At 48.5% G+C, this 13792-nt stretch overlaps 1 protein-coding gene across 4 annotated transcripts in view; it reads right to left on the reverse strand.

Moving 5' to 3' along the window:
- Positions 1-13792, reverse strand: part of NTRK3 (neurotrophic tyrosine kinase, receptor, type 3) — a 233273-nt gene that overhangs the window by 94934 nt on the left and 124547 nt on the right. Inside the window, exons 13-16 of one of the 4 annotated variants that reach the window (XM_009887225.1) lie at positions 10159-10168; positions 8658-8694; positions 6909-6940; positions 5825-5889 (exon numbers count right to left, since the gene is read on the reverse strand). The exons of the other annotated variants lie outside the window; for them this stretch is intronic. Of the exons in view, the coding sequence (XP_009885527.1) occupies positions 5825-5889; positions 6909-6940; positions 8658-8694; positions 10159-10168 (144 nt within the window). The remainder of the gene's footprint in view (positions 1-5824; positions 5890-6908; positions 6941-8657; positions 8695-10158; positions 10169-13792) is intronic. 4 annotated transcript variants of the gene reach the window in all.

Consider the following 13792-nt stretch of genomic DNA (forward strand, 5'->3'; position numbering starts at 1 on the left):
AGGCTTTACAGACCCCAGTAAAAACTCCCATGCACTCAGCCTGGTGTGAAACCCAAGACAGACTCCTCAAGGAGCTGCTGAGCCTCGACCTCTTGAGGATGTCAGGGGAAGATCTTCCTCAGACACTGCTGGAGTCCAACAGGGCGTTACATGCCAAGGCAGATGAGTGCAGAAAACACGATTAACAGAACAAGACACACAGTGGTAAAATCACACGCTGAGTACAAAGAAGTGTCTCTCTCCCTCTCCTTTCCAGCCTCTAGGAGAAGGTCCACCTTTGATAACTGCTTGGGTGAGATGTGAATGCTTTTCTCTCCAGCAGTGCAGACCCGGGTTTTGTTGCAGCGGTCACCTGCATTGGCACAGAGTGAGAGCTGTGCATAGGGGAGGTGGGGCAGCAGAAAAGCAAATGCTAACAATTGCCATCAAGTAACAGCTTTCTATTTAAAAAGCAATGGTTTGTTTGTTAATCAACAGGTCCATTAACACGGAGCAAATGCCTCTCTAATGGACACCCACAGGATCACAGGCTGAACTATTTGTGTGCGGCATCTTTTGATTGATTCACCCTAAAGATCATCAAGTAAATGAGAGAGGATGTAATATTTCTGCAGGAAGCGTTCCACAGCGGATACATTGATTGCGACACTCAGCCAGCTGCTGTGTGCCAGTCTCTTCTTAAAGAGACTTCATATTTGGTTCTCTGATTAAATATTTCGAAACAGAGAACAAATCAGGGACATTGGCTCAACTGTGGCAGACACTCGCCCCAGCACACTGCCAAGGAGGATCAGACAAGTGGCCAATGTCCAACCCGCTCCCTTTCCTCCTGCCCTCGAGGCTCACGATACCGTCCCCTTGGTCCTTGCCCGGCCACACAGATCACCACCACTCCGCTGCCTGGCTTCTTTCTGCCGCTGCTAAATCCTTCACCCAAGCCAAGGGAGCCTGCTTGATGCCACACCAGGAACACAGATCTGTTGACTCATTTATTCAACTCCCACCTGCAGCTAAAGCTGCAAAATCACGGTCCAGTTTGCCTGCCAATGACTCGCCGACTCCCGCTCTGTCACCACAAATAATCCGTTTTTAATCAAACGCCCAGCGAACGCCCAATGGGACAGGAGGAGGCAGGGCTGAGAATGAGGAATACCCTGAGAACAAAGGAAGAAAGTCCAGGACCCACAAGGAAAACAGCAATGAAAGCATCGGCTGAATAATTTGCCACACCAGCACTCCCAGCTGGCAGAGATGGTCTGAGAGCCAGAGCTAAGTGCCTGCTGCAATCTCCAGCTTGCAAAAGCAGGTTCTTTTTCCCACAGCCCAAACACTGGGCTGCCACCTCCTTTATGAGCTGCTGAAAAAAACACCCTCCTCTGAACCAGCTCTGCAAAAACACCGTGACACTTCCAGTCCCTGAGCAAGCCCTGCCACTGCTCACCAAGTCACAAGCCGTGGAGCTGTCGAAGCCGCCTTGAAGGAGACCAGCGGGACCAGGAGCTGCTGCCACCACTGCTGAAAGGACAGGCTTATTTCACATGCAAACAAGCCACACAAATTGAGACCAGACCCTCCTTTTCCCCTCTGAGCTACTCATAAAGAACAGAGGAGTAAGGCAGGTTAAGGGTCTTTGAAGCAGGTGAAACCCAGGGCTACAGAAGACGGAGCATCTAATTGGAGGCAAGAGGAGAACGCTAAACACTCACCCAAGGTCCCACAGGGAGACACAGCTAACCCTCCCCTCCGGAGATAAGCTCCATCAAGAGGGCATCCAGCCTGCTGGAATAGTGACTCCTTTAGGCAAATCAGAGGTGCCAGCAGCTACAAATGAGGGCCTTTCTCTGCTGTAGCTTCCATCCTTTCTCCCCTTAGATACTGGCAGGAAAATAAATAAATAAATAAATAAATAAAAAGAGCCTACAGGTCCCATTCAGGCTGAACTATGTGTGCCATCACAGCCTCACAGCCAGGCAAGAAGGTAAGAGCTGTAGGTATAAGCTTGGCCATGGATGCTGGGCTCCTGCCCCACTTCCTTTCTTTTCAAAGAAAATAAAATCAAGTTTGTATCGACTACCGAGAAAATGAGACAACATTATACAGGACACGACCCTCCGCAATCAAATTAGGTCATTGCAACACCGTAACCAGCATGGAATATGTAGCCCTGATAGCATATAGGATAAAGGAGAATGGTTTCTATGCAGCAAACATTAAAAGACAGAAGGAAAATGAATCGCATCAGGACGTCAAGCAAAACCAGAGTGTGAGATAAGTTTGGAGTGGCAGGAACAAGCAGCACTTCTGTCTCAGGGCTTCCCTCCCAAGCCCTTCCTCTATCCCCATTCACACGGGCCTGCAACTTCTCAGAGATGGCCATTAAACACACCGCAAGTGCTGGGAAATATCTTTGCCACTTCCTGCACAGCATCCTCGCTTCCCCATCCCCAAAGCTCTGACGGTTTCCAAAAGAGCAAAGCCACTACTCGCAGAGCAGGTTTCCAGCCGTGGCCCTCACTGTGTCAGCAAAATACCCAACGGCAACACACTCAAGGTGCTGATTTCAGGAGTGCTGAGATCTGTTTAGATAGGGGACTTAACGTCCTACTTTTGCTGTAAGTCACCACTTCTGTGTCTATATATACATTGCACACAGATCATCAGAAAATAAAACCCAAACGTGTGGTCCAGCTGTGCGGACTTTTGCCATCACGATTTGGCACTCAGCTCTCCTCCTGTCTCCTTCCCCCAGCTCACATCTCTCAAACATCTCCTGTCCATGTTCTCCTCCTCCGCATACCCCTACACAGGTCACAACCCCACCCCAGCTCTCTCATACCCTCTCCTGAGTGGTTGGTCTCCCATAGGAAAGCCTTTATCACCCAACTGCCGAGCGATCACCAGCAGAGACAAATCCATAAAGCTGCTTCAACTCAAACATCCCCCTAAAAGAGGGGAGGGAGGTCTCCAGTGGTCCAGGTGCACATGTTGGCAGGTATTTATGGTGATGTGGAGACCACCACGTGTCTCTGGAAAGAGGAGGGTGGGTTAGCACTAGGTGTAGTAGTGCTGTGCTGTTCATCGCTGTACTGGGACTGTGAGGATCCAGATGTGGAGCGTGGGCTCTGTGTGAGCTGGGAGGTGACTACTGCCACCCCAGGCAGGGCAAAACCCAGCTTAGCACAACTGCCCCAGCGCTTGTTTCACCCCATCAAGCAGAGGAATGTGCAGCCAATATGTTCCTCCTGCTACCCGCAGGAAGGAGGACACAGACCTTCTTAAAACCTACGATTTCCATAGCAGTCCATGGCAGCGGTTTCCCAACTGCATAATGAGTACATTAACTTTAGCTAAACTGGTTCTCCAGAGATGAAGAGATGGAAAAGAATAATCGAAGCAAACTGTGATAGAGTTTTTGATTAAGCAGCTGATGATCAATAAAAGTTATCTGCAGGGCACAGAGTGTTAATGAGCTACCATTCCTGTAGCAACGAAACACCTGAGCCCACGCTCCCCTCTCAACACAGCCCACAGAGGTCAGCAAGACCTGCTCCTCCAGGACTGACAATGTGAGAACATGGGCCACCGAGTCCACAGGTCTCCCCTGCCCTCATTCCTGTTAAAAGGTTGACGGTGGAAGAAGGAAAAAAAGTAACCTTAAAGAGGAACGCGGCTAGAAAGAGAGGAATGAAAAAGGTTAACAGCCTGATTCGAGGCTCGAGATGCTGTTGGGGGGGAATTAAATTGGAAAGGCATTCACAACCTTCTCAGACAGCTCCATTAATTTAAAGAGGCCGCCCAGCTCCGCAGCTGGAACACCGGTACCCGGCACACCTACAGCAGGGAGCAAGAAGGACCAGCCAAGCGGGCTACCAGCTCTCTGCAACCGGGGACGCAAGGCACAAAATGACCTGCAGCGCATCACGCAATTGCTATGCCGTCATCCCTTCACCCGCAGCGAAGCCGCTGCAAAGAACTATTAGGTGTTAAATCTTAATACTTACTAATATCTTAAATTCATCCCCGAAGATTCTAAGGCATTAAAGAGTGGAGTTTATAGAGAATTTCTCACAATAATGTAGCCACCTGTTTAACAGCAAGGCTGCACAAGGGTTTCAGAGAGCAAGCGGAAAGCAGAGCTTCAAATTAAAGCGACAGAGAAGAGACAAGACTCACATCGGCAGAGACATAGAATATCATTACCTCTGCCTGAATTTCGCTATTTCACTGTAACTAATCATTTTACTCTTCCAGAAATGTCCAGAGAACTGTTAGTGACCACAGGGAGCTGCTAGCATCTTTGTATTACATTTCCTCCCAAAGTTGCCTCCTCTGACAGCCCGGCCCAGCCTGCCTACAAAAGGGATTTGTTTTCCCAAAACTCACTTAGCCTTCCCGTCCTTGGAGGGTCTAGGGAAAGCTGAGAGAAAAATCAGCAGACAGGATACTCTTTCTGGAGTGTCCCAAAGGGACCAGAAGGGATGAACGGCACATTAGGATTTCTCCCCCAATTTCTCAAATTCTCACGGAACTGGGGCTTGCGATTGCCCTCTGCAGAGACCACGTCAAGACAGACCATTAATACTACTTGACGCTGCGGATCTCTTATATTAAAAAAGCACTGCAATTACTTAGTTCAATTCTCTATATTATTCATAAGATCCAGATCTATCATGGATATAGTATTTACCCTGCTATGGGGAAATGTAATAAATAAGGCAATAAGCACTCCCCTCCTCCAGGTCAAGATGAAAGTCTGCATCTTGGAGAGCGGTGCTTTCCTTGGGCAGAGAGGCTCATATCCCAGGCTCCCCGCTCAACTCCTTCAGCCAGGAACTAAAGCCAAGGTGAAAAAATAACTGCTCTTCCTCCGAGCCCGGCACTCGGGCTCCAACCACCTCCAACTCCAACCAAGAGGGCCAGGAGGCAATGCCTAGGTGGAATGAGGTGGGCAGAGCTCCTAGGAGGTTGGCAAGGAAAGGGATCTTCAGAATTAGTCAAGAGAGCAAAGCAGAAACGTGTTAGACTGTAGCATGGTTCCCATGAAGGTGGCAAGGGAGAATTCGATCTACCCTATCTGGAAAGGAGCAGGAAAAGCTCAGAATTACCCTTTTGTGGGATCATAATATACAGCTGAAAGCTCTCAGAACTTGTTTGTCCATCTAAACTCCTGAATCCAAAAGACTGGCTGTGAAAGGACTTCAGGTGGCAACTCATAAACAAGCAACATGGTCCAGCGGGCTGAGCGTGGGCCAGACTGCGAGCTGTCAGAAACCTGGTGTGACCTTGAGCAAATTGACGCCTTTCCAGCTGCCTGTCCTCATCCATAAAATGGAGACGAAGATGCTTGGCAGCCCCTTGATGGGCTGGAAGGAGAAATGCCTCTTTCCAGGAAATAGTGGAGGTGCAAGATGCCAGGTTACCACCCCTCGTTAAGAAGAGGATAAAATATACCCCAGCCCTCAAATACTCAGCTGCCTGCTGTGCTCTCAGTGAGGCTCCCCTGACATTTGGGCTCTGCTGGGATCTGGCATGAGAACAGGACAGTCCGACCCCACTCCATCTCTGGAATTTGCCCAGAATTTATTTTTAACACAGCCCATACAGTGTGAACGTTTGTGGTGGGATTCGTATGAATTCATGCTGATCTCTGACTCTGAGCTAGCCTCACCCTGCCTGCGCCAATAGCCAGGACCACCAAGAGAACGGACGGCACAATATCCCCCATCCTGAACAACGTGTTTACCGCAGAGCAGACCCGAAGCATCCTATCTCCTTCCACGTGTAGGAAGGAAGCTTTGGGCAGCCACCTCAGATGGAGCTTCACCTGCTGTCCGAGGGTAACTAACTTGTCCTAGAGCATAAGACGCAAGAAACAGGGCCCTAAACAACCTTTCAAAATCATGGAGCCCTTTGCCAAATTCCTTATTTCTTTTTGGTTTTGGATTGTGAGCGGTGGGGTAGAGCAGAAGTTATGGCCTATCTGAGAAAAGACTTGAAGACTGGGCTGCAACTCACCGATATATCAGGACCTCAGGTATGGCTTGAAGCATGAGGTCCTTTGCTTTGGTATACACCTAATGGCCATCATCTCCCCTTGCTCAACGCTCCTCATCAATTACAGTGCAGAGATGTAAAATGACTGATACTTTTAATACAAAGGGCCTGTCATTTATTTATTAGCTGGCGACAGGCCCTGCAGTCCGGGATGGATGCATTCTAAATCAGCTGCATTTCTAACCATTAAAAATTCATCCAATTCATAATGTAGGACGCCCGTAATTTCCTTATTAGTGGTGAGTGTGAAGGATTTTTCTTTCTCCTCCCTGGGTTTTACTTTGCTTCTTTGCTTTCCCAAAGATCTTGCTCATCTGAGGATTAACTTCGCTTAATCCTGCAAGAGGGAGGTGGAGGGCTGGGAAGGGCTGGGGGAAGGGAGACAAGAGCTGAAGTCATTTTGCTCCAGTCTTTTCTTCTAATTGCAAATTTGCCATATATACTTAGGAGACTTAGCTGCCTTGTCTCCTAGTCACACTTATGGGAGCCAGAGAAACTGCTTGTCCTGAATTTAAGAGACACTTGTGGGGAAAAACAATATAAATAGATCCCATTTTCCTCGCAAAGGGGGGAAAAAAAAAAAAACGAGGTATGGTGGTGGAACAAGAAAGGATGATGTAAAACCTGTTAAAATGTATTACCAAGATAAAAACAGGTGTCCAAACACTATAAAACAGTACATTCCAAATAGATCAAACATATATATTTTATATATATATAAAAATAGGCAGGTAGACTCAGTGCTCCAATTCACCGAGGAAAAATAGGTTAGTAGGGCTGAAAGGAAGGCGAGACATTTCTGCAGACTCAAAACTGTGACAGAGAACCTCAGGTATTGCTGCGACATCAGCAACAAATGGGAACTTGGAACTAATGTCAGGAAAAGCTGAGTCTACATGAAGCTGTAAGTCATCGCTTAGTTTGAGTACCGCATCCCGTATCGACCAGGCTTAGCTGCAGATGGCAGGACAGCCCGATCATTGATGTACACACAGAAATTTTCATGTTTTCACTGAGTCTGTTTGTTCCTGTCTCTTAAATAGATCTGTGCAGGTAGGGGCAGGGAGAAGGGACCTGAAAAACAGATTGAAGCAGGGTTCAGCATTAGGTAACTTGCAGTCTGTTTAGGAATGAGCGTGCAGGAATCTAAAAATGGATTATGCAGTAAAGCCTGCCTTAACGGGAGACAAGCCCGGGCATCGAGAGCAATCCTTACATGCTGTGAATTCAATGTACTTTTCACCTCGAGACACTTGCATACAAATCTGACATCAGCTACACGTGGAAATGGGTTTACTGAGTTCTCAGCCGGGTCTGTTCACTTCAGTAAATCACGCCGAGTTCAACAAGGTTAGTGCTTTATGCTTAACTGCAGTGCAAGCCAGCTGCTTTCAGGTCAGGGTTTCAGGAGCGCACCAGCAAAAGCGGTGCTTCCATTAGCAGCAGCGTCATCCTCCATCCCATCAACCCCACTGTCCCCGCAACCACAACCAACGAGAGCAAGACAGCCAGAAGGATCCTGCGGTGGACTGGAAACGTTCAGCAACTAAGAATGACAATTTCTGTGGTTTTGTTATATCATACATGAAGCAGAAAGCAGTGCTGCTCCGCCTGCCCATGCTGCCGAGAGGCACGAGCCATCACTGCCTGCGTACACCATCTCCCCAGAGCCAGCCACCACACTAGGCAGGGACACGAAAGTCCCCTTTGATATGGGAAGGTCTTTAGGCAGAATATCTTTTTATGTGGGTCTTTCCCCAGCTTTCAGGACTGAATGGGGTATTTTGGGCTGTCTACCCCAAAAGCAGCACTCAAGGAAGGTTGGGGCTGTGGGTTTTTTTTAACTTCTACTAACGTACAGCTTCTCTGCTAGATCCTGGGCTGTACTTCTTGTCCCACAGGGCAGCACTGCTAATAATGTTCCTGCTGTGTGTGCGGTCGTGCAAAACTGCTCCAACTCCTAAACAATAGCAGCTATATTTAATTAGGAATAGTAATTTAACCAGCCAGCAAACAAACAATGAGAGCCTGCAATCTTCTAACCAGAGAGACAGCTCCTGTCTGACCATGATGAGCCCCCATGCACTTCTGAGAGAGAGATTTTACGTCTGAAAACCGGCCCGGTGAGATTAAAAAAGTCACAACACAATGCCCTTGCGAACTCTGGGAGCTCCCCGCGTCTTTAGGGGTACCCCACAGCCAAGTACCACGGGCACATCTCCCTGGTCCCTGGCAGCCAGAGGTGTCCCAGCCTCCAGACACTTTCCCAAGAGCCAAGCATTATAAACCGCAGTAAACTAATTAAAAAGCAAGACAAATGTTGAACTGATGGCCAAAAGAAATCAGTACCACAACTCTACCCACACGCACATACTCACAGCAGCTATTTTTAAAGCGACCCACAGCAAAATTCACACCATCAATGAGCCATGAGGAGAATACTCATGAACCTCCTTCGTTACCCCTGACACCAGCGCTGCCCGAAGTTTGCAATAGCTTCAGGTCACGCACTGTGTCGCTGCCTCTTGTCGTGCAGGGACGGAGCCCCGGGCATGAGGAGCGTGTGCTGATGAACAGAGTCCTCCTTTTTCTGGCACGGACACCTCCTTTAGGTTTAAGAGCACCATGGGGTCAAGAGCACTACAAGCTCAACTGGAGAGGGAGAAGCACCGATACCTGGGCATGCAGCCAGTAGCGTAGGGAATGAAAACCTGCTTTATCCCCATTTCATCCCACTCCTCTTCTCTCACCCTGCTACAATGAGTCCTGACTCATGCCAGACCACGGGTGAAAAGCACGCCAGTGCTGCCAAGCTCTGAACACCCACTAGAAATTGGAGATTCAACCGTCTTTGTTCTCTTCGGGCAATCCCTGGGAGAAGAACTGTCTGCTCAGGAGCATCGTGGCGTCCCTGGCTTTGCTGAGGAAAGGCAGAGCTGCGAGGGCGCTCAGCAGAAATCCACGTGTGCTTCAGCAGCATCAGTTGTGAGGCGGAGGTGATCGGTGCGTAGGTGTCCCCATGCAGGAAGCTGAGCCATGAGGAATGAAGAAGAGCTGATTCAGCAAGTGGTTTATACTGTACCCATCCCACGGTGTGTGGGAGAGCGGCTGGGGAACACGTGCCCACGTACACAGGGATGGTGGTGTGTGCGTGGGGGTAAGGGGATGCTGCAGGAGCAGTGAGAGGGTGTGTGATCCCCTCTAGGAGATGAGCAGGGGGCTGGATGCAAGATAGAGTGCACGTACACATCCTCCATGAGATGGTTCATGTCTTGGGCAGTCTGGTCCGACCCATTTGATGCAGCGATGGCTGCCAGGCAAGCAGCTTGGTGTGCTAGAGCAACTCCAAATCCAGGAGGAAACCAGCTCAGGACCTCCTCTCGCCTGCCTTCTTAAGTGCTTGACAGTTCACACACCATGGGGTTCCCTTTCCAAAACCACCCCAGGTGAGCCAACCCTGCTTGCTGGCCCCACAGACACTGGGATTAAACAGTCCAGAGGAGATAGTTCCAGGCTGGAGGAGCAGGCATAGTTTTGGAAGAGAAAATATGTCCCTGTCCATTCCTCGATGCCTGTATGCAGGAGTATTTCCATCACCAGGGCAGCCTCTCTGGAGGCAGGTCAACATTAGCAGCCCAAAGCCACGTTTTGCTTGATTTAAGGGTTTCTCTTCCTAATGGATCCCCGTCACCAGGAAGGTCCCTACCCGACACACCGTCACCCACCACAGCTGTGCTGCCAGCATCGCTGCCCCACACCGGGGCTGGAGCCTGCTCAGCCTCCTTTGGTCTCGGGTGTTGCTACAAATATCTTCAGTAAACACACGTTAAAGTAACAGAGAGAGGATCTGAAGCCCAAGCAGCGGCGGGAGGTGATCACCTTGTGCGCAAACGAAGCCGGGCGCACGTCGCACCCGGAGCAAGGCATGGCTGTGCTGCTGTTGCAGCAGCTCCTTCCAGAGCAGGCAGGGGCCAGGCAGGACCACGTGTCCCATCCTCCCATGCTGCTTTTCCTTCTCTTGATACAACCATGCAGACAGCACCTGCAGAGCTGGCTGAGGGGCAAGGTATAGGCAATGGATTTTGCCAGCGTTTGCAAAACAGCCTAAAAAGCCCTCATTTCCCTAGCAGCGTCATGGCAGGAAGGTCTGAAGGTTGACTTGCTGAGCACGAGGTTGCAACTCACAGTACAAGTGCAGGTAGGATGGGCACTCCACCTCTGCGAACACAGGTTGGACTTCTGCGTTTTGGAAAATGTGGATGTTTTTTCCATTTGCTCTTTCAGAGCTGGATGAAATGACACAGAGCATAAAATAGCCACAGGTAAGAAACACCATCTGAGAGGGCTGGGAAGAGCTGAGCGGGTTGGATCAAGTCCCACTGGCCATGGGATCTCTCCTGTTAGTCAGATGTTGCAGCCCAGGCGAGGGGATGAGAAGGTGGTGCTGGACACAAGGTTAGTTCAGTTCTGCTCCGGCAAGGGACAGAAGCAGTAATTTTGATTGCTCACACTTTTCTTCAGATACTTGCAACATCTGCTCTGGAAGCAGCCAGCCAGAGCCTGTGGGGTTTCTTCAACATCTGAATCTCTAGCAGGACGGTCACGTCAGCACTTGGAGCTCAGAGCAGTTCCTATGAGAGTCAACCGCAAACCAGAAGGAAGGGAAATTTGGAGGCAGAAGGTCATTGCAGACACGCTCCATGCCTTCCACCTGCTAGCAGCTGAGTGTTGAGTTCAGGGCTTTTCCACAGCCCCAAGCCACAAACCCAGGCTTTGCTAGGACAAATGAGGAGACACAGAACAGAGTAGCAAAACACACATAAATGAGTATATAGCTACTCATAGGTCCTCATTAAATCCCCTAAAAGTATCTCATATGGGTTGACTGAAAAGGACAAGACCGTAAGACAGTGAGGAGCCCCAGTGCAGAAGAGTCTCGAGCCACAAGTACCTCCTTCAGAGAAGTAATGGGTGTTGGGTCCTGCTGGAGAAGAGCCTGGGGCTTTCATGTTAGAGGAGAGAAGAGAAAAAGAAAAGTTTGGAGAAACCAAAGTAACAGCAGAGACCTGTGGGAGAGACTGAGACATGTACAGCCTGGCTCCAGGCTGGGCACTGGACAGCAGAGTGCTGCTGTCACTTCACACTGGGCTCCACATTTATATTGCACGAAAATAATATTTGACAAATCCTCTTATGTGTGTGTGTGTGTGTGTGTGTGAAGAACAGTTTCTTTTTTCCCACTACCAACAGGTTCAGTTTTCTTTTTTAGCCAAATGAAACTGCGAGCATTTATGGCTTTACTTTTATGTTGTTGTTGTTTTTTGGCAAAAATGGGAACATGAACTGACCAAAAATAGAAACACTGCATATTTTTTAGCTTCCCATGCCCAGGATGGACAAAACACGCCAGGCAAACAAAAGGAATTTACAGTGGTAAGGGTAAATATCCTTCCCATTTTTGTTTTCAAGACCAACTAGAAGCAGAGGTAAGGAAATCAATTTGTTAAAAAAAAATATGATTTTTGAAATGACCACAATGTTCCTTTTAAACCGCACTGAAATACAAGATAAAGACAGGGTACTGAGTGAAAGAGTGCTGATGGCGCTTTTATTGTGTGATTTGCCTTGTTTTTTTCTGAAGTACTTCTTTTTAGCCGATTACCATGTATTTACAGTTAGTGTAATTATATCTAATTACTTAATTAGCATGAATACGTGTAATTACTAACTTCGAATATGTAATTATGTCAGGGCAGCCTGTAATAAATGAGGTTGGAAAAAAAACCCTCATTAGGACTCTATGGAAGGACGGCTGCTCCACCCGTGTGGAGAATGCATCCCAGTCCCCAGACTGCGCCAGTCCTGGAAGAGGAAAACACAGGCAGCTCCGGTCATGTCTGGCAACAACCTCCACCAAAAATCAAACCACTTGCCCCAAAAGTCTAGCTTCACAGCGCTGGTTGGATCCGAGCGTCCACTGCTGAGAGGCAGATGGGGATCTGCAAAGGATCTGCCCCCTCCCCCCCCCGCCCCAGATTCATTTTCACCATTAAGGTTTGGATTTTTTTTTCTCTGATTTGTGTTGTTCTCGAGAAGACCTCTTTGGTTGGACAAGAAATAGGAGAGGAGAGAATAGAATAACTGCAAAACTGTGCTGTGGCGTTTGAGTATAAAGTTTGAGAGATCAGATCCAAGAACTTATCTGCATCTGATGCATTGTGCTAATAATTAATTACTACTATTAAAGTAAATCAACCTTCCAAAATATTTTTTCTGAAACATTACCAGTCTTTCACCACAAAAATCTCCAGCTACTCATAATTACCCATTTTGCAAATTCAAACCCTGAAGATCAGTAGATGAAGCTACGGTTAAAAGTTGCTGTTACTGCCAAGCAACATAAGTATGAAAATGATGTCCTACCAACAGCCTCCTGAACTTTTTTCAAGCTGATGCTCCTTTTTTTTTTTCCACTGATGAGGAGCTATCCATTATAACGAGCTGACTTTTCCTGCCCAGAAGGACGGATAGCCGTTTCCTGGACACAAATGAGGGTAGGCTGGATCATGTTTTGCATTACCAAACCCCCTGACCATAGGATGGAGCCATGTTGTCCTACGTCATACTCCTCATCACATATTCTGTCCACAGTGCTTGCCACAACAAGTCCTGTTCTTCTCCCCTCATGTGTTTATTTCCAAATATAGAGAGGTGCAAACTCATCACAACCTGTCGCTCCTCCTGCTGACATCTGCCAGGCAGATATGCCACTTGGTTTCTCTTCCATATGCAAAAGATCATGAGAAAAAGACTATTTTAGCTTATTCTTCTGAAACTGATTTGTGGTTGGCCTCCCCATTGCCAAGCTCTTTGTTTAATCCTCCCGGTAGGGCTGAGGACGGCTGAAATGAGAACTGGTTGCAAACCCTAGTGCTGCCCAGCGTGCCGTGGAGTTACAGCATAAAGATATGGGGAGCATCGTCTCAAACTCAATGCTTCACCACAAGAAAACAGGATGGTGCAGTTTCTTCCACGTCTCTGTGAGAAGCCCTCAGCCAGGAAGGGAAGGAGGTCCCTGAGCCAAGCTCATCTCTCCTGCTCCTCTAAATTAGGCAGTAACAGAAAGGGGTAAGAGAACCGCACAAATCCCAGAAAGTCAGAGGTGAGAGCTGGCTCCTGCGCCCTTCATCCCATCGATGGGAGAACAGCACATCCCCAGTGAGGAACACACCTCTATCTCCTTGAGGACACACTACCAAGAAGAGCCCATGGGCCAGCATCACACAGCGGGTGCGAGAGGGTCTGCAGCTCCACAGGCAGGGAGCCGCTCTCCATATTTCAGCTGCAATTCCATTATGCAGAGCTAAGTGGCTGGGAATAAACATCCGTCATCCCTGCGTGATAAGCGATGTTTGCTAGTATAGAGGGTGACAGAAATCTATATCGCATCAATGTACTATTAATACTGCATTAAGCATATAGAGTTTGCTCTCCTCATTGCAGCGCGGTAATGGGTATCGGCATGTCCTCAACGCAGACAACATCCAAGAGCACAGGGATGCTTGCAGGAGGAAGGAAGGAGAAAAGCTTCATGATGGAGAGAGAAATTGCTCGCTGAAGATGTTGCTCTAGCAACAGCTCAGTGCAAAGAAGAGATGCTGGGTGCCACGGAGCACCTCTGCTCACAGCTGGGCAGCACTTCTGTGGGAGGCCGGTGGGGTGGCAGGAGGGAGGTGAC

The sequence above is a fragment of the Charadrius vociferus genome, unplaced genomic scaffold (assembly GCF_000708025.1).
Source record: "Charadrius vociferus isolate BGI_N301 unplaced genomic scaffold, ASM70802v2 scaffold190, whole genome shotgun sequence".
Classification (NCBI taxonomy): domain Eukaryota; kingdom Metazoa; phylum Chordata; class Aves; order Charadriiformes; family Charadriidae; genus Charadrius; species Charadrius vociferus.